We start from the raw sequence: 25,844 nt of genomic DNA, 5'->3' as shown, positions 1-25,844 counted from the left end.
GCTTCATAGAGTCATTTACAAGATTAAATGAATTAATGTCTAAAGAGCTTCAAATAATACATAGCACAAAACATGAGAGATGGTTGAGAAATATGGTAAAACATGATACTTCTGTAACTTGTGAGTCTCAGAAATGACTAAGGATTGGAATGGAACTGCCGCAAATAGAAAGTCAGGTTTTATAAAGAGAGCAGATAGAGCAATTTCTTTTAGAAAAGCTAGAAGTTATTGGATACCTTGTTTATGCCAGACAGTGACTTTTACAGTAGGTTGGCAAGTATGCAAAGTGGAATGAATTTCTTGGAGGTAGGTTAGTGCTGAGCTTTCAGGAATGGGACTGGTAGAGTAGCTGAGGGGCAAGGTGCTCCATTCTAGAGTGATATCCCCTGGAAAATAGGGGTGGAGGAAGCTAGAGATGGGTAGGGAGCCACATGATACATTCCAACTAGACTTTCAGGGGAGGAGTGTTGAATAGGTTGTATGTATTATTAGGAGATTTGTAAAACTAACTGCTTGCCATATCTTTATGCTTATATATAAATTAAAAGCATTTAGAAAGCTCATTGTACAAATATAACATTACATAAACTTTTAGAAATATAATTCAGTGTTCTATTCATTTGTTTAACAGTGCTATACTGACTATGTGATGGCCACTGTTCTAGGTCCTGGGACAGGACAACAGGAAAATCCTTCTTGTGGATCTTATTTTTATATATTTACTTACCTAAGTATGACATACTGCTGTGATTTGAAAGATGTGCTACTGTGGTGTTTCTGGGAAAATTTGCTTCCTTCCTTTTCTCAGTAAATATTGAATACCTGTTTGCTAGGCATTGGAGATACAAAGATCAAGTTAGACATGGTTCCTGCTCTAACAATCCAGTGGAGGAAACAGAAAAAGAAGCAATTAGAAATAGTGTGATAAAGGTACAACGTTCTAGAAGCAGATAGACTTTGAAGGCCATGGAAAGCTTTTTGTCACCCTGCTCGCTCAAGGTAGAGATGAATAGACTGGGCCTTGAAGAGTAAGTAGGAGTTAGTCAAATGTAGAGATGAGGTAGGGGGAAGGAAAAATATTTCTGGCAGAGAGAATAGCATATTTAAGGAATTGAAAGTGATTTAGTATGGTTGGAATGTAGACTGTGAGTGATTGGGTTTGAAGAGAGGTTAGCAGGACCTGGTTTTGAAGGGCTTTGTAAAACATGTTAGGATAGAATCCAAGCCCTTAAGTCTAGTGGGAAGGGAAGTTTTACAAAGATTTGAAGAGAAATATGATCAGATTTAGGTATTAAAAAGATAATTTATTATTATAGAGAGAGAATTGGAAGGTTGAAGATTAGAGGTTGTTGAAGCAATGTAGTGATAGATTGTGGCATTTGGGACTAGGAATGTACTTGGACATAAGGAATTTCTCAGTGGGCCTGAAGAAGAGAAGACAGGCAGATTTAAGAGAAATTTAGAAATAGCTTAAGTCTAAGGATGTAACCCATGTTTCTGGCTTGTGTAGTTGGGCTTATGGTGTTATCATTAAGATAGGAGATACAGGAGGAACGATTTTTACAGGGTGAAGTATTCATTTTTGGACTTGTTGAGTCTGAATTCTGTTTGGAATGTCCAAATGAAAAGGTAACAGAAGGCAAGGGGTTATACATGTCTGCAGAGAGATCTGGGCTGAGAATCAACATTTGGGATAAATCAACATGCAGATTGAAATGAAAGGAGTGGGCGATCATTTAGGGAAGATGTGGAGGTTAAGAGGGGGACCTAGTGCAGAATCTTGAGAGAAAGTTGAATTTGCACAGTAAGCCAAAGAGAGTCTTCCAGGTAGAATGAAAATTGGGAATGTGGTATCACTTAAGTCAAGGTAAGAGAATGTTTCAGGAAGAAAAAGAAGTGATAAGCAGTATATTTTCTCAGAGGTGCAGTTAGAGGTGCACTCAGAGGTGCAGGAGTGTCTGTCAGTTAGTACTAAGGAAGTTAATTACCTTGCTCAGAGCGAATTTAGTTAAGAGGTGAGAGTTGGGTGAGGAAGTAGTCACAGTAGATGAACGGGGACAACTCATTCTTTTAAGTTGGCTGTAGGTGTGCTGCCAGAGGTGTATTGTTGGAGTTGGACTTGAGTTTAAGGGAGAGTTCTGTTTTAAAGAGAAGCTTAGCGGGCATGGCATATACATAGCAAACATTCAGAAGCTTAATTTATTGATGGGAATACCAGTTTTATAACTGACATGGGGGTCAGAAACTGTCATCTGTTTTGTCTACGACATCTATTTTTTTCTTTAGAATACTAAGTGCATGAGAAAAAAATTGTAATTCGAAGGCTGCTTTTGTGAGTGTGGAACCAGCAAGGGAAGTTTAGTTGGATGGTTTTAATGGCAGAGGAAATCAGCATGTTAATGCTTTCAACTCTCCTGTAGAGCAGTAGCTCCCTGCTGGCCTGATAAGTAGCGCTCCTGGTCAGAGGTTCTTTCTTTTAGACAGTGTTCATGTTTACTGCCAGTTTTTCATTCTCTGGCCCTTTTTCTTTATGAACATTCTTTCTTTTGCCTATCCTTTTTTATATTAATCCTACCCATTAGATTCCAGACCCAAAGTCTGTCTGCTGTCTTCCAGAGACATTATTTCTCTTACAGTGACTTCTGCAACTGTAGGATTTATTCTGTTATGTGTTGATTTTATTAATAAAGCCCTGATTACTGGGAATTCTTTTTTTTTTTTTTTTTTTTTTTTTTTTTTTTTTTTTTTTTTTTTGAGACGGAGTCTAGCTCTGTCGCCCAGGCTGGAGTGCAGTGGCGCAGTCTCGGCTCACTGCAAGCTCCGCCTCCCAGGTTCACGCCATTCTCCTGCCTCAGCCTCTCCGAGTAGCTGGGACTACAGGCGCCCGCCACCACGCCCGGCTAATTTTTTGTATTTTTAGTAGAGACGGGGTTTCACTGTGGTCTCGATCTCCTGACCTCGTGATCCGCCCGCCTCGGCCTCCCAAAGTGCTGGGATTACAAGCGTGAGCCACCGCGCCCGGCCTGGGAATTCTTTATAATATTACCTATAGTATTATGTATAAATCAGTCATAAAAATTATGTAAATATCTAAGAATTCAGTTATTTGATTGGCTTTATAGCATTTTTAGATGTAGATGACATACTGATAAAAAGGGAATAGCAAGCAGCCAATTCTTAAATAATGTTTTGATTATAAAAATAGATAACATGGGAAATCTGAAGGTATATGTAAAGGCAATTAAAATTCATGATCTACTTTTAACATTTTTGTGTATAGATGTTCAGTTTAGTTTCTTATATATCTTTTCCTGTCTCCCATAAAATTAGGACCCAGGTGACCTTCTAGTCTTTTCTTATTGTGTCAGTATCATGACTATTTTCTTATGTCATTAATTTTTTTTTTTTTTTAATAAAAGAGTTTCAGGCCAGGTGTGGTGGCTCACGCCTATAATCCCAGCACTTTTTTTGAGAGGCCGAGGTGGGTGGAAGGCTTCAGCCCAGGAGTTTGAGATCCAGCCTGGGCAACAAGGTGAAACTCCGTCTCTTCAAAAAATACGAAAATTAGCTGGGGGTGGAGGTGCATGCCTATAGTCCCAGCTATTCGGGAGGCTGAGGCTAGGAGGATTGCGTGAGCCAGGGAGGCTGAGATTGTGGTGAGCTGAGATCACGACACTGCACTCCAGCCTGGGTGCCAGAGCAAGATCCTGTCTCAAAAAAAAAAAAAAAAAAAAGATTTTCAATGGCTACACAGAGATGCATTTCTTCACCTTAATTTGTACATTGGATACCATGGGTTTGTTTCTGTCTTCAGTATTTAAAAATAACACTGTGAGAAATATCCTCATAATCAAATTTTGGTTAAAACCCCAGGTTATTGTCATAGGATACATTCCTCAATGGGCATTTACTTAGAAGAGGAGTGGTCAATATTTCCTCCTCCTCCGTCTTCTTCATTATTATTATTATTATTATTATTATTATTATTATTATTTGAGATGGAGTCTCACTCTGTAACCCAGACTGGGGTGCAGTGGCATGATCTTGGCTTACTGCAACCTCCACCTTCCAGGTTCAAGCGATTCTCCTGCCTCAGCCTCCTGGGTAGCTGGGACTACAGGCACGTGCCACCACACCTGGCTAATTTTTTGTATTTTTAATAGAGACGGGGTTTTGCCATGTTGGCCAGACTGGTCTCTCAAACTCTAGACCTCAGGTGATCCACCTGCCTCGGCCTCCCAAAGTGCTGGGATTACAGGCGCGAGCGACTGTGCCTGGCCTATATTCTTGTTAGTAATGTATGAGCAGGCCATTTTACTTCACTGTCATTCATTATTTGAAGTGAATGACAGTGTATTATTTTTATATAGTTTTCAATTTAATAGAAAACATTATCTTAATTTTTATATTTAGACATTATTCATGTGATTGAATTACTTTTCACTTTTTTCTTGCTATTTGATGTGTTTTTGTATTTAAATTGCCTTCCATTAGTAGTTTTTGCCAGGGCATGAATGGGGAAAGGAGTAGTGTCGATAAATACTATGCTTTTTATTTTTAAGGGGGGATGAGAATGTTAAGTTGTTTTAAGGACATTTGTCAGTTATCCTAAATTTAAAGAAACCTTTTTATCTCTTTAAAGGATTCATTTATTCATTAATTTATTTATTCCTTAGCATGACTATATGAAGGAAGAGGAAGGTTTTCCTGAAGATGAGGCGACTGAATCGGAAAAAAACTTTAAGTTTGGTAAAAGAGTTGGATGCCTTTCCGAAGGTTCCTGAGAGCTATGTAGAGACTTCAGCCAGTGGAGGTACAGGTGAGTATCAGTTAACATTAAAAGTTCTGTAGTAAGTACAACTTCTGAGTGATCCAGTCAACAACATACAGAAATGTAGCCATGAGGAAGAATTTATCAATGAATTCTGCAGTAACTTCGTAACTTGTCTGTCTTCATGCCATTCTGTTGGCTCTCATTTTATTCTTATTAATATTCTCTGTAGCCTCCAACTCAGTGCCATCTGTGCCTTTGGAAGTGTTTATTAAAACATTAATACATTAAACCAATGTAACTGCATTGCTGCCCTTTCCTAAAATGTGACCTTGAGGAAGTTATTCAAATCTGTCTGTCTTAGTTTCTTCCATGAAATAGAGTTCATCCTAGTATTTACCTCCTAGGGGTACTATACAGTTAATATTTTCATAAAATGCTTAGACCCAGTGCCTGGTACAGATAAAAGTATCCATTAAGTAAAATAAATAATGAAATATGTAAGAAAAATGTGTGACTATAACAATATTCAGTATAATTTCTTTCCCCATGAAGAGCTAGTAAAATAATGTATTTCACATAAGGTTGACATTTTATTTTGTAAAATGGGTAATAAGTTGCTTACTATTTCTGATCCACCTGTGATTAAGTTTTGTTAATGAAAATAGTGCAAGTTCTTGCAAAGTCTATTTTAAGTATTTTGCCTTAGTATATAATAGATTTTCTTTTTGTCAGATCTTTCACTCAGTTCTGTAAATGAGGTGATATATTTAGGAGATTGCAAAGTAGAAGAGAGTTTTGTTAGCTACTTAGAGATGTTATTTGAGTTTCTGGCACACAGATTATTGTGGTTTCTCAGGATCTAAGAAATTAGGCTAGCTTTTTGTTTGTTTTAAATTGGGCTTATAGCCCAATTTATATACTTTATATACTATTTATAGACGGATGCATTTTTAATAACGAGGCAACTGTTTTCAAATTTGTACTATAAGGCATGCTTACTTTCATCATTTATCCTATCTGTGACACTGCTTTATATAAGAAATACAAGTTTTGTCAAAGTAGAAGTGAGAGATGCCCTTAAAATTGGAGAAATAAAATGCTTTCTTAGTAGTGCAAATGTTTATGTTCATATTTGTATATATTAAACCTTAACTTTTGAGCTGTATTAGAAAAAATGCATACTAAACATTTTGAATAAAAACCTTCTATAGTATTCATTCAAATGGAAGTTACATTATTAGGCTTTTTCTTTTGAAAATTTAATCTCACTTAAATTAGTTTCCTGTTCTTTGCTTTTTTTTTATTGTTTTAATTCTGTTTTTCTTTTGTTGTTGGATTTCCCAGTTTCTCTAATAGCATTTACAACTATGGCTTTATTAACCATAATGGAATTCTCAGTATATCAAGATACATGGATGAAGTATGAATACGAAGTAGACAAGGATTTTTCTAGGTAATCATTTTTTTTCTTCTTGGAATACCTTTAGATTCAAATTGTTTAAAAAAGAGCATACCTTTTAAAAAAGAAAAAGTCTAACCTAGATTTTGTTTGTTTTAGTTCTGAAGAAATAGTCCTGAAAAATTCTCATTAATTGCATGCATTAAGTGAAACCTTTTAGAATCATTTAAATAGTGGTTGAATTCTAAAACTGAGGTTCTTTGATTTAGCATGCTTTGTTTCAAAAATTTCAAATATTTTTCCTTAGATATGTATATTGTGGAAATTGTTTAATATTTGAAACTGGTTGAAATACCTCACTGATCTGTGTGAGCTGGAAAATAAATTATCTAAGGATACATTGTATACCCTTATGACTTGATATCTATAAATTATACCTAAGCTAAATGTTTATGTAAATAAGATTACTTTTAAACTTTTGAAAATATAGTACCTTAATTATACACTTTACATCTATTCATTTGTATTATTTGGATTTCTTCAATGGAATGAAGATAATAGGTTTACAATATTAAGATTGCACCAAATAGGAAGACACATTTAGTTTTCAATTACAATCCAGGTTCGCCATTTACATAATTTTAGGGAAGTTACTAAATCTGTACCTGTATAAGCTTCAGTTTCCTTTTTTGTAAAGTATAGACAGCAATTATAGTATCTTCCTCAAGAGGTTTATGAGAATTAAATTAGTCAGCATTTGTAAATTGCTGTGTAACCTTGGGCAGGTCACACCACTGACTTCTTTTGGACTTCAGTTTCTTCATCTCTAATGTATAATTCGGGATGGTATTGGTTTTCAAAGAATTTGTTGTTGTTTTCAGCACCAATGCAATAGTTCATTTTTTTCCAAATGAAGTCTTATGTATTACATAGTTCGCCACATAAGCATGGTGAGGATATGCAGAAGTTTGTCTACTTGGCCTACTCCTGGTTCCTATCTCCTGAGCCTAAACTCCTGGGTTATTTGGAGCACAGTTTGAACTCTAGATGACTTTAAGACTTTATGAAGGTCTAAAAATCTGTAATTCCTATTTTAAATCAGATGAAAATTATTACACAGAAAAAAGTTTTCATAGAAAGCACAGGACTGAATTTGATCGTAGCCAGTCTGTTTTTCACAGTGTTTCATTCCGGTATTCGAAAATTGATTTGATCTAATCATTTGAAAATGAAAGGCCATGAAAAATTTTAAGCATCAGGTGATTTGCTTTTGGTGGTTTGGTTGCATTATCCTGAGTTACATAGACCTAGTTTCCAGTATGGCACTTTAATGGTGATGTGATCTTAAGCCAGGTATTTACACTACCCTGAACACCAGTGGTTTACTTGAAAATCTGTGAAGCCATCCATTTATAGCTCTGTGATATAGAATAAAGAAGATAATATTTGTAGGACATCTAGCATCATGCTTAATATATGGTATTTGATAAACAGAGAAGAAAGACAATTCCTAATTCTTGATTTTGAGTTTTACATTCTTAACATTCTATCAAAAGTTTATGTAAATAGAGGTTAAGAGGTTAAGATTTTTTTCTGAGTTGCTTAGAGTTACTGATTATAGATTTGCCATTATTAAAGGATACTGTGTTCAAAACCTGTGAAGTCAGAAAGGCTTTTGGAATAACGGCAAAATAGAACTTGTACTTTAAAGAGCCTTTGTTTTGGCCATGAGAAATGCAATTCAAGTTCTAATCGACATAATTTATTCTGCTTGAAATCCAAGTTTTTAATAGATCAGTTGATTTATATTTCTCATGTTTTGCTGATTAATTGGTAGGTACTAATGTTTAATATTTTGTCTTTCAGCAAATTGAGAATTAATATAGATATTACTGTTGCCATGAAGTGTCAATGTAAGTATATCTTCAGCTTGCTGAATCCACATGTAGGTTATGGTTCAAACAATTGCCAATCAAATATAAAAACCACTGGTTGTACTTTAACTTTATTTTTCCTTTATAATATTTTAAAGTTTTACTGTGGTATTATTTAATAATGCAAGTTGTTTTACTCCTCAGCTTATATTCTTCAAGTTTCTTTTCCATACAGAGAAGAGATAAAACTTTCACATTAGTATAATTAAAAGAAAGTTAGAGGAAATGTTTGTGAATCAGCATTCTAGTTTATGTACATCCTTTCTGTCTTTTTTTGTTTGGAGTACCAGCTTTTATACCCATGTTTCACAAGCATATCCTTGTGTCACTGTTTCAGTTTACCACCCTTTATGTTTACTCTTGCATTTAAAAATACAGTTCCAGTTCTTTTAAGTTAATGGTGATAGGTTACCCTTTTCTTTTTTCTTCACTGGACTCACTTGGTTATACTAGTAGAAGTGGAAAAATGCTAATATGCCAGATAGTGAATGTTTGAATCAATACTGTTTTCAAAAATAAGGTTGCTTTTGCATGAAAAATATTTTATGAGTTACTGCTTAAAAATTACAGACCAAGAACTCAGAGAAAATTTTTACATTTTTAAAAGTATGAAATAATTTTACCCAATTAATTAGAGGTTATTTTCTGTGAGATTCCATCTCAGAATGACCTTGAATCTCTTTTTCTTTTCAATATATTTTTCCTTATGTTAGTGGTTTTAAGAGATAAAAAAATACTTTATATTTAAACTTGTAGTTAGTGGTAATTTTGAATATATGATATTCTGCCTTATTTTGGATGTTTAAATACTGTTAAATTTTAGCCTTTTCCAAATAAAATTTCCTATTTGTTGATTTGTAGCATTGCTTTAAGATTTCTTTTTAATCTCTAAAAATATTTCTTGGAATTAATATTTTGTTCAGCAGCCACTTAGTACTTGTGATTAGGTTCTTGCTGATATTTGCAAAGCTCTTCAATTCAGTAACGCTTATCCTTTTTAATTATCTTTTTTTTTTGCTGGGTAAGAAGTAGAAAAAACATTATTACATTTTGGAATAATCTCCACCAAAGCTATATAAGGCTACTGTTTTAGCTTTTGGACAAATATATAGGAAGTGATTCTACATAGTTGGTGAGGTTTTTTTTTTTTTTTTTTCGCTTTTGCTTGGTGAGTTTTCTGTTCGTTGTCTTGTTGTCTTAATTTGTTTATGTTGGGGATGGTTTGCCTCCAACCATAGAATGTAAAACTTCTAATTCTTTTTTGTATGCAGATGTTGGAGCGGATGTATTGGATTTAGCAGAAACAATGGTTGCATCTGCAGATGGTCTAGTTTATGAACCAGTAAGTTTGATTCACATGGTTTTTTTGAAATACACGGGTTAAGGAATTGTACCCTTGAAGACAGTTTTGATAGTTGCTTTTAGTTTTGTCTGAAATAGTTTTTAGTATAATTATTTTATTTCAAAAGTAATCCATATTCTTTGTAATAAATTTAGGGGGAAAAACAGAAAAGTTATGTTATATACCAAAATCTTGAGGTGACCATTATTAACATTTTGGATGTATTTTGGAGGTGTCTAAAGTCTGTTTTATAACCTTTTTTTATATTTTTGTTACTACTTTCCAGTAGTTTCCTTTTCACTTTTCTTCTAGTTTTGAGTTTTTTTCTTTTTCTCTAGTAATTTGGAAACTTTTATGTCCTGTTTGTATTCCACTATTACCAAATTTAAGTATTTAAAATATTTGAACTGTATTTCTCTTACAATCAAGAATAAAGCAGTATCTTTCTAAGAGGAGAAATGTCATGGGCATTACTACTTCCTTCCTCCTTTACGCCTCTATTTCCCTCAGCATGTGAAATGCTGACATTTTCTTATTATCTTCACAGCACAAGTTGAATATAACATCGTTGATTTATCAGAAAATATTGTCACATTTCAGTGGCAGATACAGTGATAACGAGTCATGATCAGAACTAGCCCTGAAGAAGCTTTTGAGAATAAGCATGAGGCCCTCAGCAGCTAAAGTTTCTCTGTTGGCATGGTGGTACTTAAATTTACACATGTGTTCTTGAGTTCCTTTTCTTAATCATTGACAATTGTGAACCTTTCCTTTAGCAAATTTGCAAAATGAAGAATGAAGGTGAAGGAGGGGGGAGTAGAAGTGACTGAATGTATGGGGGTTAAAGGAAAGAAAATGAAGTCCTTGGCCAGTTTTGATTATTGAATTAATTTTAGTTTACAGTTACAAACTTGATGTGTGCCTTTGACATATACATTTTAAATAGAAATTTCTACAGAAACAGTAACTTTGTTACTGCCACTCTGACTCTACTTTCTGACCCATTTTCCCACTCAAAAAAATTGGTTTTGAAGTAATTTTTTATGAGCTTAGTTACCTTACAGATTCCTATATGACAGCATATTACACTATTATCTGCTCATTTTGATCTAAGTGATTATTATTAGATACTTTAGTATTTGTATTACATTTTATACTATCTTAAGAATACTTATTTAACTTTAACTTTGGTTTTTTTTTTAAATTTTCTGCCATTCTTACCTTATTTTTGTTTATCATTTTGAAGAGGGACTGTTTTTTCAACTTTTAGTTTAGATTCATGGAGTACATGTGAAGGTTTGTTACCTGAGTATATTGTATAGTGCTGAGATTTTCAGATTGATCCCATCACCCAGGTACTGGGCATAATAACGAGTAGTTTTTCAACCCTTTTCCTTCTCTCTGCCTCCCCTCTCTAATAGTCCCCACTTTCTGTTGTTGCCATTTTTATGTCTATGAGTACTCAGCGTTTAGCTCCCACTTATAAATGAGAACATATGGTGTATGGTTTTCTGTCCTGCCATTTATTTGCTTAGGATTATTGCCTCCAGCTGCATTCATGTTGCTGCAAAGGATAAAAGTTTCTTCTTTTTTATGGCTGCATAGTTTTCCCTGGTGCATGTATACCACATTTTCTTTATCCCATGTACCATTGATGGGTACCTAGGTTGATTCCATGTATTCGCTATTGTGAATGGTGCTGCAATAAAGATCGGAGTGCATGTGTCTTTTTCATACAATGATTTATTTTCCTTTGAATATATACCCATTAATGGGATTGCTGGGTTAAATAATATTGTATGTTCTTTGAGAACTCTCCAAACTGCTTTCCACAGTGGCTGAGCTGATTTCCATTTTTACCAGCAGCATATAAGTGTTCCCTTTTCTCCACAGCCTCTCCAACATGGGTTTTTTATTTTTATTTTTTTTGACTCTTTAGTAATAGTCATTCTGACTGGCGTGAGATGGCCTCTTATTGTGGTTTTGATTTGCATTTGTCTTATGATTACTGACATGGAGCATTTCTTCATGTTTGTTGACCACTTGTGTATCTTTTGAGAAGTGTATGTTCATGTCCTTTGCCGACTTTTTAATGGGGTTGTTTTTTACATGTTCAATTATTTAAATTCCGTATAGATTCTGGATATTAGACCTTTATCAGATGCTTATCAGATGCTTTATCAGATGTTTGTGAATATTTTCTCCCATTCTGTAGGTTGTCTGTTTACTCTGTTGGTAGTTTTTGTTTTTGTTTTCTGTGCAGAAGCTCTTTAGTTTAATTAGCTCCCACTTTTCAATTTTTGTTTTTGTTGCAATTGCTTGTGGGGACATAATCATAAATTCTTTCCCAAGGGTGATGCCCACAATGGTGTTTTCTAGGTTTTCTTCTAGGATTCTTATCGTTTAAGGTCATGTAAATCTTTACCCATCTTGAGTTAATTTTTGTATATGGTGAAAGATCTGGGCCCAGTTTCATTCTGCATATGGCTAGCCAGCTCTCCCAGCACCATTTATTGAATAGAGAGTCCTTTCCTCATTGCTTATTTTTGTTGATTTTGTCAAAGATCGAATGGCTGTAGGTGTGCAGCTTTATTTCTGGGTTCTCCATTCTGTTGAGGAGGGACTTTTTGAGATTTATTTTACGGCAAGAATGTGTAGGTATGTTTTGTGGATTCTAGCATGACTGCCTGTATCTTCTGCTGTTATCTTTTATTACCCATTTTCTCTGTTGCTCTGAACTGGGAAAATCCCTTTCACATGGGTTTTTCTATCCTATGAAATAAACTTATTTTGTGCTCTTTCTCAATTTGGTTTCATTTGTATGTGGTCTCGTATAAATTCATGAAAGTTTACAACATATGAATATTAATTTAAAATGATTTAAGATAATAAAGATTGCATCCTCATTTTTATGTTTCTTTTGGACGCTGAGAATTATTGTTTATGTATTATAATCTTGAATGTATCCTCTAAAAGTCACTTACACTGTTTCTCTAGCATTCTGTTCATATTCTAACTGTTGTGGTCACTCTTTTTTTTTTTTTTTTTTTTCACATTTATGAGATGCCTGATTTTATCTTTTTTTTTCCCCCTACATCTCTTATCTTTCTAGCTGGATTTTAAGCTCTTGAGAATCATTAATTTCATTCTTTCATCTTTGTAGTTCTCAAAATGTATTGCAAAATGCTTTGCAGGTTTTAGGCAATAGTGATATGTTAGAATTATGCAGTTGGGACAGTATTGTTGACTGTTTTCATTGTAAACAGTTTCTGCCATCTCTTCCAGTAGTTTATGGAGCAGGAAAATTTTATTTAAATTGTTATAATTAAAAGTTGTATCTTAATGAGAAAGTTAAGAACTTCAAAATATTTAATTGTATACTTTTCATCAGTAATATTTAAAGTGTTTAACAATGCTTTTAGGAAACCATTCCTTTGTCCTAATTTATATAAAAGTGTTAAAGAATTATTATTTTTAATATAAAATTATTAAAAATATCATTTTAACTTAAAAATTTTTCACTCATTATTTTAATATGCACTCTGAATATTAAAAACCTAGCCCTGATAACTTTACTAGTTTACAAGCCATGATCATACAATATGCTATGATAGTTACTATTCTGCTATTTCTATTGCATTTAGTTACTATTTAAAGGCAAGAAGAATTTTTAAAAGGTGGGAGAGTAGGAAATCTGATAGAGCTAAATTTGTGTATTTGTTTTGACTTACTATCTGTGATTTTGGAAAGTTTGTAACTTTTTGAGGTCCTGCTTCCTCGTGCAAAAAGGGAAGAGGAGTAACAAATTCATGAGGTTGTTAGGAAGGTTAAGTGAGATAATGAATTAGCATAGGGCCTAGCAAAGTAGTTTCTTTATACCTTTGTGCTAAGTAAACATTGTACAAAGAAGGTTATGGAATTCAAAGGAAAAATCATATAGTTCCTACTATCAGTCGTTTTATTTATACTTTAGCTGGAGAGTAACTGCAAACAGCCTTATTGGTTTGCTGTGGTGTGTTTTATAGATGTTAGCATTTTCCTTGTGTGCTATAATGTGAAAAAGTTTTGGTAGCATGCTTTAGGCAAATTCATCAGGAGGTGTAATCAAAGGAAACATCAGAAAGATTGGGACAATTTAACTTGAAGCATATGGTTGTATAAAACTTAGACATGAGGCTCTCACAGTTACGGGAGAGGCAGGTTCCAGATTGATATAATTAAATTAAAAAGTCACAGAAGTAGAGCTGTGAACTGGGACTAGAAAAGTGGATTTTTTTTTGAAACGGAGTTTCACTTGTGTCCCAGACTGAGTGCATTGGCAAGATCTCTGCTCACTGCAACCTCCACCTCCCAGGTTCAAGCAATTCTCATGCTTCAGCCTCTTGAGTAGCTGGGATTACAGGTGCCTACCATCGGCTGATTTTTTGTATTTTAGTACAGACGGGTTTCTTTTTTGTATTTTAGTAGAGACACGGTTTCACCATGTTGCCCAGGCTGGTCTTGAACTCCTGAGCTCAGGCAATCCGCCTGTCTTGGCCTCCCAAAGTGCTAGGATTACAGGCGTGAGCCACCATGCCCGGCCGAAAAGTGGATTATTGTTGCAAAATCAAATTGTGGATATAGCTACTATGAGAAGTTTGCATATTTTTCTCTGACTCTACAAGTAGCCAAGTCTGACTTTGATCATGCCTAGATAAAATTTCTTAAGTAGTTCTTTGTTGATCAACGCATTTGGGAATTACTGTGCTATTTTTAAACTCATTTCAAAAATTGTTGATTTTATTATTGTATTTTACCAGCAAGTATTTGGGCTTTGGATGCTTGAATATAACTGTGTATGTCATTTTCTACCCCAATACTTGCGAATTTCACGCTAGCATCATTTAAATGATTTTAAGCCCTAAGATACCATTTTGTACATATGATAAATTGTCAACTTGCATATATTCCTGTAAATGTCGGTAACTGTTAACAGAAAAATATTTGTGATTCATAAAATTTCTTTATGCTATTTTTCAGTAAAGATAGCACATTAAAATTTTAATTTGACTTATAGAAGTTGAATGTAAACCATGAATACTTGTTTTTAACAACACTATAAGTTTATGTTTCTTGCTCAAAGAAAAAATTTTTAAATTGTGATGTAAAAGCCAAGAGAATTTGACAATGCTAGTGATTATGTTTTCTTTCATTTCAGACAGTATTTGATCTTTCACCACAGCAGAAAGAGTGGCAGAGGTAATAAGAGAACAAAGTATTGTGGTCTATAGAAATCTAAGTCATATTTTGTCTATTGTAAACTATAGATTAACACATTTCTCTAGGGATTTCTTTGGATGAATTTTTAGCAGAATTTGGTATATAATATAATCCTTACAATTTCAAAAACCATCAGATCTTAAGAAAGTCATGCATAATCTTTTCTCTGATAAACTTTGATTCATAAGTTTTAGTTTTTATTTAAAATGGTATCAACTATTTACATTTTTTGATTACAAAAGTAATATATGATCATTTTAAAAATTCAATTTGAATAGAAATTATACAAAGCAAGATTGTCAAGACTGCAGCCCCACAGGAAGGCTTTGAATGTAGCTTAACACAAATTTGTAAACTTTTTTTTTTTTTTGAGACAGAGTCTCACTCTCGCCTAGGCTGGAGTACAGTGGCGCAATCTTGGCTCACTGCAACCCCTGCCTCACAGGTTGAAGCGATTCTCTTGCCTCAGCCTCTTGAGTAGCTGGCGCATACTACAGGCACACAGCACCACACCTAGCTAATTTTTTGTGTTTTTAGTAGAGATAGGGTTTCACCATGTTGACTAGGCTGGTCTTGAACTCCTGAACTGAAGTGATCTGCCTATGTCGGCCTCCCGGAGGGCTGGGATTACAGGCATGAGCCACTGTGCCCGGCCACAAATTTGTAAACTTTCTGAAAAAATTATGAGATTTTTTTGTGATTTTTTTTTTTTTTTTTTTTTTTTTTAACTGATCAGCTATAGTTAGTGTGTTTTATGTGTGGCCCAAGATAATTCTTCTTACAGTGTGGCCCAGGGAAGCCAAAAGATTGGGCACCTAGATACAAAGTAAATGTAAAAGCCCCCTTCTCTTTCTGTAAACTAATGCCATTGACTAGCAGTAATAACCAGTGATAAGTTTCTTGGGTAGCCTTCTAGACAGACATTTTCTGTGTATGTATATAATATGTATATTGTATGTATTTCTGTGTGTATATATATATATATACAAAATTATGATAATTCTTACATATAATCTGTATAATATATAGTATATAATTCTATATATAGTTCCTAGATATCATATATAATAGTATATTATATATTTTGTAATATATAAAAGTTTTTATGTTCATTATATATTATATCATATTTATATAGTTTCATAATGTGTTATATATAAAAATACAGAAATATATATACAGAAATAAGTTGCTTTTTTCCACCTAACATGATATTTTGGATTCATTTCTGTATATATAATGGTCTATTTTATGGGTAGATTGTAGTTTATTTAATTGGATCCTTATTGATGGGTATTTAGATTGCTTTCAGAATTCTAATATTAAAAACAATACTCAAGGAACATTCTTGAGCCTAATTCCATACATGTTTGTGTGTGTGTGTGTTTCTAGAAATAGAATTTCTTTCTCTGAGGATATTTAACATTTTGATAGTGCCTATATCCTCCCAAATTATTATTTCACTTATACTCCAAAGGGCAATATTAGAGTACTTGTTTCTGTACAACTTCACCAACAACAGGAATACCTAGAATTTTTTTAAATGTATGCCAGTTTGATGGGTGAAAATTGGTACTATGCTTTTATTAACATTTCTTTATGAATCAATTGACTGTGAGTTTTTTTTCCTCATTTGTATTTTTTTTGTGAAAATGTTTGCCTATATGCCTATTTTCCTTGGTTAGTTTTCTTATAGGAATTATTTTTAAATTAAATAAAATAATACTTTGTTATAAGTGTTTCCGTCTCCCACCCCCATATATTGCTTTTTATTTTCTAGGTTATGTCTTGCACTTATAAGGGCTTTATATAGTTTAAGATTATTCCAAAAAATTTTTCTTTACCCATTTTTTTTTTTCCTAGTCCCTAAGTGTATTCCAAGGGTCTTTCTCTTTTAATTTCCAGTTTCACCACTTGAGGGAGTTTTTATATGAAAGTTGAAATTGAATGTGGGTGAACAAAAGCACTGAATATTAGTTGTCTCTGGGCTCTTAGAATTTTTAGTAGAAAGCCATCCACAGATGAAATACTTTACTTTCATCCAGAAACATTAAAGTGAGATTTCTCCTTTCATTTAGAATTTTGTTCAATGCTCGAAACTAGTAATAAGTGGGAGAAGAGATTGTATTTTTACTGTTAAGATGATATAAATTTGCCATCATAGTAGTCTTCTGCACACCTTCATGTGTGGAATATAGGCTGGGATATTTATTGGCACAGTGAAGGCAGCAATTTTTTTCATAAACACATAATATATACATACATATACACATATGTATAGTTTGTTGTCATCAAACTCCTTGATCACTGCCATGCTTCAAAAGTTGAACTCTCGAATTACAAGACACACACAAAAAAGTGAAGATTTCCATTTCTGCTGGCATTGAATCCAAAGATTTTAAGTCTTTAAATGTTTGAATCTGAAGATGGGATCTGGCTTCTTGAAGCATCTTAGATTATCACGTTCTGATTCTAAACATTATTGAATAGCTCTTGAATGGCCTAGAGATACCCAAGGTATATATCTTCCTAACTAATGTGCATACCAAAATGTTCTTTACTTCGAGAATTTTCTAAGAGATTTAAATTTTCTCTCAATTGGTGTTCTATAATACTTTCTTAAAATATTTAGGATCACAATTAATCTCTCTTTAACTGTAGATTTCAAACCCTGGACAGAACCTTTCTGGTTTCTACTTTTTATGTCTAGATTTCAGATTTATTTTATTCCAAACTATACAGTATAAATATGACTTGTTATTTTACATAGGCCTGTTATACTAATTTTCTAGATAGATGATGCATAAGTTTTTAATCTTCTGCTTGCACATCTAGAAAGTACTTATTTTATCATTATGGTGGGATGGTAAAGTATTATGAGATTCACATTTGCTTTCTTTTTGTGAGTACCTATGTTTATAACTTTTTTCCAAGTTACATGTATGTATTTTTCTTTTAGAATAGTTAGGCTCACAGCAAAATTGAGCAGAAAGTAGTGTTCCCATATACCCGTCCCTCTACAGGTTCCCCCATTATCAACAACTTGCATCAGATTGGATATAGTTGTTATAATCAGTGAACCTATGTTGACACATCATCATCCCCATAGTTTACATTAGAGTTCATTCTTGGTGTTGAACGTACATTCTGTGAGTTCTGACAAATGTATAATGACATGTATCTACCATACTGCCATACAGAATGATTTCACTGCTGTAAAAATTTTCTGTGCTCTGCCTATTTATTCTTCCCTTCCCACTGTGTATAATATTTGTATTTACCAAGTTTGAACTTTACTACAGATGATTTGGAATATTAGTTATTTAAAGAAATAGAATTAAAAGAGATAAAATAGGACTACATCTAATGACAAAATTATTGCTGAAAATTGTAGGAGTTAACATGGCTCAATGGTAGAAGTATTGTAGAGAGAAAAATTTTTATAATGAAAATCAGTTACTTGTGGTATGAGTTTGTACTGAGTAATGTACCACTTCAAGTCCATCAAGTCCATTGTGTAGCCCCTTATTTGTCCTACTCTTTGTATCTACAACGTTTCATTCAATGTCTGACAAAGATAAGAATTTTGTAATTGTGCATGTATGCATGAAAGATGAATTGAGATACTTAAGTGAGTAGAAGCCCTACTTTGGTGGTCCTGACTGCAACACATCCATTACTGATGGGATCAAACAGGCTTATGGAGCTCAGCTATTAGACCTCTAGCCACCCTGCCTCACTTGCTTTCAAGGAAAGGACCAAAGAAAACTTGGTATGTTATTTTAGAATATGAATCCTATAATAATAAATGTATGGTTTAACTAAGTCAGCTAAACATTGTCATTTTTGAATAAGTGTCACCTCTCTTTGTGTACCTTTCTGTAGTTCTAAATTATTGTTTCTTTCTTATTTAGGATGCTGCAGCTGATTCAGAGTAGGCTACAAGAAGAGCATTCACTTCAAGATGTGATATTTAAAAGTGCTTTTAAAAGTGCATCAACAGCTCTCCCACCAAGGTGAGATCTGTATTTTAAATGTGCAACTCTTTCTTATGAATTTACTTTGACATAGTTAAAACTAAAGTGTTGGTTTAGTTTTCTGAATCTTATTTTTCTTAGGAAGGGAAAATAGAATCATTCTGTACTATAAAGACGCCTTTTGCTCTTAAATTTATAGCCTGTGATTTTGATCAGAATTATTACAAATATTTATTTGCATTTAATTTTCTTTTTTATGCGTGGTATACCCCCATATACAATTATATTGAGTTTTAAGAAAAATTAGTTTCATTTACTATTTTGAGGATATATATATAAGCTTTGGTTAGAAGTTTTGTTTTATTTCACGTTTTTGTATTTTAAAGATTAGAGAGCCTGGGCGACAGAGCGAGACTCCGTCTCAAAAAAAAAAAAAAAAAGATTAGAGGCTGGGTGCAGTGGCTCACGTCTGTAATTCCAGCACTTTGGGAGGCCAAGGTGGGCAGATCATTTGAGGTCAGGGGTTCCAGACCAGCCTGACCAACATGGTGAAACTCTGTCCCTACTAAAAATACAAAAAAATTAACCGGGTGTGGTGGGTGCATGTATGTAGTCCCAGCTACTTGGGAGGCTGAGGCAGGAGAATAGCTTGAACCCAGGAGGCGGAGGTTACAGTGAGCCAAGATTGCACCAGTGCACTCCAGCCTGGGTAGCAGAGCAAGACTCTGTCTCAAAAGAAAAAAAAAAAAGATTAGTGGATATTTGGAAATGCTATAGTCATAAACATAATAAAAATATACAAGATTTTACATTTGCTTAGAAAGAAAATGTCACTGTCAGAAAATGTCACTGTCTCTTTGAATTTAGGCAGCATGCCTTTCCTTTACCTCAATCATATTTCTGCCCTCCCTCCTTCTCCCTGCTACAGTACCAGAAATAAATGAAGAAAATATGTCTTTTTGGACTAATTCTTTTGTTTTAGTCTTCTGTCCCTGGACTTAGTCCTCTGGTTAGAGTTGAAGAACCATGGAATTTCAAATTTATGTAAATGTAATAGGTATTAAATACTTTTTTCCCATTTTATAGATGTATAATTTTTATAAATGTCTAGACTTCAGGAAACTGCTATTGTATTTTTAACATTTAGAATATTACCTAAAAAATGATCTTTAGGGATTTTTTTTTCTATACACATTTTTCCCATCATAAAATGGTAACTATATTAAATGTGCTTTAAATAATATATGTTATTTTAACAGAGAAGATGATTCATCACAGTCTCCAGATGCATGCAGAATTCATGGCCATCTATATGTCAATAAAGTAGCAGGGAATTTTCACATAACAGTGGGCAAGTATGTTCTTTTCACTTACTGAAAATACTTTAGACAAAGTTGGAGCTTGGTTAAAAGTAAATTCTGGCTGGTGGCTCACGCCTGTAATCCCAGCACTTTGGGAGGCTGAGGCGGGTGGATCACCTGAGGTCAGGAGTTCAAGACCTGCCTTACCAACATGTGGAAACCTCATCTCTACTAAAAATACAAAAAATTAGCTGGGTGTGGTGGCAGGCACCTGTAATCCCAGATACTCCAGAGGCTGAGGCAGGAGAATCGCTTGAACCCAGGAGGCGGAGGTTGTAGTGAGCCGAGATCGCGCTACTGCACTACAGCCTGGGCGACAAGCAAAACTCTGTATCCAAAAAAAAAAAAAAAAAAAAGTAAATACTTTGCTAATCAAATAAATACAGCTAACTACTAAAGGATTGCTTAAAATATTGTGTATATGTATTTTTAATGTCTTGAGATTGTTGTCTGGGGCTTCAGTCTCAGGCTAGAGAAGACTACTAACTTTAAAAACTACTTCAAAACAAAAGTAAAGCAGTCATGTCATGTTTTGTATATTAAAGTAACTGAACTGTAGGTAAATATCAGTTACAACCTTCTACTTGCCAGGTTTTAGTGGCCAGAGAGCTCTTACCTAGACATTTCATTAATTTTTTCATTTTTTTTGGTATGGTATTAGGTTTTTGTCTTAACGTTTTGGTGGTCCTCATCAAAATGTAATTCCTGACTAATCCTAGACAAGTGTTTTGATAAAGTTAGAAATTAGCAGTGTCTAGAATAAAGTTAAATTAGGTAAAAGTTAAGGAAAAATATGAGCAGCACTCAGCACAGAAATTGTCATAAACACTTGTTAAATTTTGGAATGAATAAATAGATCCATCCATCTTTCCCTCCCTTCTTTTCCATATAGAGTGCTGAACTGAACAATATTGTACAAGACATTTTTTGAGTACTTGCTATGTGCAAATACCATGCTAGAAACTAAGGATAAACAGTGAAGAAAAAAATAAAGGGTTTTTGCCCTTTTTTATGTATTTTATTCCAAACTATACAGTATAAATATGACTCGTTATTTTAAATAGGCCTGACATTCTATAAGAAAATCCACACTTAAGCAGTGAATACGTTAATAATTATTTAATTATAGTTGTATTGAGCCTGTAAAGGAGAAGCATGGCTGATAAGAGACTATTTAACAAGGTATTAAACTTATGCTGCAAGTCAGTGGAGACGTTATTGAGGAAGACCTTTGAACACTAGGAGAAGAGGAGGAATTTAATATATAAAGGAGGGAAGGGCATACAGCAGGAAAGAGCATGGCTGGAAGTTTATAAAATACATACAGAGATAACATTAGATTTCTATGAAAAAATATTTCAGTATTTACAATAGTCAGATCAAACATTTATTTTTTTCTTCGTTATCTCTTGAAATTTATGTTTTGTTGTTTTGTTACTGTTACCTATCTCCAACTCAACCTGTTGCTGGGAACCTTGGAATGTCTTGAAATCGTAGCTTAAAGAAATTTAGAAGATTTTATTGCACCTTTGGATACAAACAATATTCTAGTTCACGACCAACTCAAAGAGGGAAATATTGACAAATATTATAATCAGACTCTGTATTATGTCCCTTTTTAAAATTTGTTTTTGGTCTTTTCACAATTTCACTTTCCTTCCCAGGTGGTAACTCACACTATCAGAGAGGCCAAGTGGAAAAGCATTTGGTTCATACCTTGTCATCTCAGGGATATCCTGTAAACCCGCTCCTAATTTTTAGTGGTACATTTGTCAAGTTCAGTATTGATCTTTTTGAAGGTTACTCATATTACCTCTCAGACACAATGTCAATCTCAACTGTTATATAAAAGAGTAATAAAAGGAACATAATTTGTAACATAATACGTATTTCAATATGCTTGAGCGTGAATACACAAGAAGACATAATGAAGTAGGCAGATGCTTGCCACTTACATGTGGAATTTTTAAGTGTATAATTGCTACAAATGCAGACTGAAACAGATGCATTGGCTACTCAGATACCACGAGTGACATTTCCGTTGATGAGATGATATTCAGAAATAGGAATACCTCTTTGTAATATTAAACAAAACAGAATATAAGCTTCCCTTAGTTTTCTGGGAAATTTAGTGTATATTAAAACTACAACTTTATATAGCTAAATGGGGTTCAGTTCTAGACTCAGATTATTATAATAGGCTTTTCATGTACATGAGTATCTCTTAGAGCATTGGAAAGTCAGGCAAAATCTGGAATGATTCTTTTTTGTGTGAGACTGTCAATTTCATTGCAGGATGCCTTGTTTCTGTGGCTGTTGTCCAGTAAATCCCAATAGCAACCCCTTCCCAATAATTCTGACAACTCAAAATGCCTCTTTTCATTCCCCTCCAGTTTTCAGAACAACTTTTCCTCCACTGAAAGTCATTCAGGCTAGATTCTTGTCTGATAGGGTAGAAAATACCCCAGAAAAGAAATAGGTAAATGCTGAATATCCATCCTCCCTATGCAGAGTTTTAACAAGTGTCAGATAACTACAGTCATCTGTATTAGGGTAATTTAATTTGATTTTTAAATTTAATTTTTTGAAGAAGATGCTCACTTATGCTGTTATTTCATAAAATGAACACACCTGTTAACAAAAAAAAAAAAAGAAGAAGGAAATATTATTTAAAACAGCTCTCTATTCCTCTCAGAGTAAAATCCTGGGTGGTGAGAGAGATCATTGAAGTAAAATGTATAGGGTGAGCATCCCTTGTCTGAAAATCTGAAATTCAAAATGCTCCAGATTTGGAGAATTCAAAATACTCCAAATTTGAGCATTGTCAACACGATGCTCAAAGGAAATGCTTAAGAGTGTTTCAGATTTCAGATTAGGGAGGCCTCCCTGGCAAATAAAATGTACGTATTCTAAAATCTAAAATTTGAAACTTCTGATCGCAAGCATTTTGGATAAGGGTTATTCAACGTGTAGTATTGTAATTTAGTTATTCAGAAAAACTTCTCTGAATTTGTTTGTTTGAAAATAATAGTAGGAACACTGTTAGACTGACAATATAATTGGAGCTAGGAATAATTTGTGACAGTAGATTTTCTTTTTAGTAGTAAGCTTGAGGTAATATACTTGACTGTGAACACAGAAGAATTTACGAGACCAAACTACCAATCATTCTAGTGCATCAGGAAATGCTTTATTGAGCAAGGTTTTAGTATACTTTATGTTGAATGTCAGTTAATACATTTCCCTAATCATTGTATTGCCTTTTTTAAAATGCCTGGTGTTTTGCTAGATAACACACAGAACAAATTAAACAATGTTTAGACCTACTAGGGCATATTCTGAAACTTGACAATGGTGACAGACAGTTAATTGGTTATAAAGAAAGAAGGCTCCTTTATGGAGAGTTTCTATTTTCAGTTTTTTAGTTAATTGCTAGAATTAGTAACTGGGTAAAGCAGGATTGTGGTAAAGGAGATCTTCAAGGTGATTTTTTAATTTTTTTTAACCAGGAATAGGGAAGGATAATACTTATTTGTAGAAGTGTAAAGGTGCTAAAAGAACAAGTTAAATTTGAAAGATAACAGTGTATAACACAACAAAGGTTTGCTGCAGTGGTAGGCAAACTACAGCTTATATACCAAATCCAGCCTACTACCTGTTTTTGTATGGTTCATGAGCTAAGAGGGGCTTTTAAATTTTTATTTTTTAGATTTTATTTATTTGTTTGTTTATTTTTTTGAGACAGTCTCGCTCTGTTGCTCAGGCTGGGGTGCAGTTTTAAATTTTTTTCAAATATTTTTTAAATATTTGAAAATAAATCAGAAGGGGAGTAATATAATACATGAGAAATACATGAAATTTAAATTCGTGTCCAAAAGTAAAGTTTTATTGGCATATAGCCATGCTCATTTGTTTATATATGGCTGCTTTTTTTATTACAGTACCACTGTTGAGTAATTCTGGCAGAGACCGTATATGACTGTCTCATTACTTTGTACTTTGGTGTATTAAGAATTGTAGTGATACAGTTATAATTTGACAGCATTAAAAGTGCTGTGTGTATTCCTGTCCTGCAACATTTTATTTATTTTATTTATTTATTGTATTACTGTGTTAAAAAAAAGAAATATGGACTTCAAATGTTGCATTTTTTTTTTTTTTTTTTTTTTTTTTTTTTTTTTTTTTTTTTGAGACGGAGTCTCGCTCTGTCACCCAGGCTAGAGTGCAGTGGCGCCATCTCGGCTCACTGCAAGCTCCGCCTCCTGGGTTCACGCCATTCTCCTGCCTCAGCCTCTCCGAGTAGCTGGGACTACAGGTGCCCACCACCATGCCCGGCTAATTTTTTGTATTTTTAGTAGAGACGGGGTTTCACCGTGGTCTCGATCTCCTGACCTTGCGATCCGCCTGCCTCGGCCTCCCAAAGTGCTGGGATTACAAGCGTGAGCCACCGCACCCGGCCCAAATGTTGCATTTTTAAAGCACAGTGTACTATGGATTATTTGATCAAATTTGGCTGCAGAACATCCTGCGTATTAAGCAATGACACTATTTAATTATGCTAAAAAGAATACAGTATATGTTGATGGTGCCAGATTGAGCATTCATCACAATATTACCAACCTATAAAAAAGCAATGGTCAGAAAAATTAGAAAATTAAAAATGGAATATCCAAACACTGTAGAGTTTTATCATAAAACGTGAAAATGTAGCTGTAATCTTTAAGTGCCTCATTGTTTAGCAAGTGAGGAAAGCCATCCAAGTATTGATAAGTCTGTGAAGCAATGTTTGACTGCCAGAGCTAAAGAAATGACTCCAGAAAAAATAAATTTGCTTTAGACAATTAGATGACTAGCCTTCTTCAAGAAGAGTGTTCCAGTAGATGAGGACATTGAGAGCAGTATCTAATAGCCAGTTAAAAAACAAGCCAGGAGATTTTGAGTAGTTCCTAAACTCTTGATGAGTGGACGGATGTTACTAGAACTGCTTATTGTTTATTCGAGGAATCAGTGCTGAATTTGAAGTGATTGAAGAATTAGTATCTATGAATCGCCTGCTTTCAACAACAACTGTAGGCAAGAATATTTTTATAGAAGTTTAGAGAACACAAATTCAGTACATCCTAAAGTGGAATCTGGTATATGTTACAAATGTATTATAACTGATGATGGTGTGTGGAGCAGAAAAAGGCCTACTTGGATGCATTTCAAACCTTGTGAAAATGTAGTGTTTAATGCCTATTGTTATCCATTGTATCATCAGTAGTACTTTGCAGAAAATATTTGAATTGATTTTGTATTTTAAACCGCTGTGTCAGTGGTAAACTTCATTTGCTCTGCTGGACCTAAATATTGACATTTCCATGGTTTTTTTTTTTTTGTCGGATATAAAAACTGAATATTCCATCTTGCCCTACTACATAGCAGTTTGATGGCTTAGCAGTACATTTTTTGAGCTCAGTGCCAAGATTGGATTTTTTCTGAATGAGAAAACTTCCATCAGTTGCAATTATTGAGCAATGAATATTTTTGGAAATTAAGTTTCATGCAGACTTAATAATGTTTAATGAATTTAGCCTAAAAGTATAAGGCAAAACCAATGTTTATGAAATTTATTATTGTAGTATAGTTGTTTCAATGACTAGTGATTTTGAGTGGTTTCTTTTACTTTTCATGCCTTGATAGCGTTTGCTGTCAAAAGTTAAAGCAAGGATCTAGACTCATTCTCATACTTGAATATATTTTCTGACCTTTCAAACTGTAGTTCCAGAACTTCAGACACTGGTGCAAATACAAAGGAA

At 33.9% G+C, this 25,844-nt stretch overlaps 1 protein-coding gene across 1 annotated transcript in view; it reads left to right on the top strand.

Annotated features, from left to right (window-relative positions):
• The window catches only part of ERGIC2 (ERGIC and golgi 2), a 47,792-nt gene that overhangs the window by 5,369 nt on the left and 16,579 nt on the right, over positions 1-25,844 (top strand). Inside the window, exons 2-8 of the mRNA XM_055280251.2 lie at positions 4,677-4,819; positions 6,119-6,227; positions 8,040-8,086; positions 9,379-9,449; positions 14,647-14,687; positions 18,623-18,724; positions 19,945-20,040. Of these exons, the coding sequence (XP_055136226.1) occupies positions 4,714-4,819; positions 6,119-6,227; positions 8,040-8,086; positions 9,379-9,449; positions 14,647-14,687; positions 18,623-18,724; positions 19,945-20,040 (572 nt within the window). The 5' untranslated portion in view covers positions 4,677-4,713. The remainder of the gene's footprint in view (positions 1-4,676; positions 4,820-6,118; positions 6,228-8,039; positions 8,087-9,378; positions 9,450-14,646; positions 14,688-18,622; positions 18,725-19,944; positions 20,041-25,844) is intronic.

Source organism: Symphalangus syndactylus, chromosome 5, assembly GCF_028878055.3.
Source record: "Symphalangus syndactylus isolate Jambi chromosome 5, NHGRI_mSymSyn1-v2.1_pri, whole genome shotgun sequence".
Classification (NCBI taxonomy): Eukaryota; Metazoa; Chordata; class Mammalia; order Primates; family Hylobatidae; genus Symphalangus; species Symphalangus syndactylus.
Note: the sequence above shows the minus strand (reverse complement) of the source record. Positions and strands in the feature narration are given on the sequence as shown.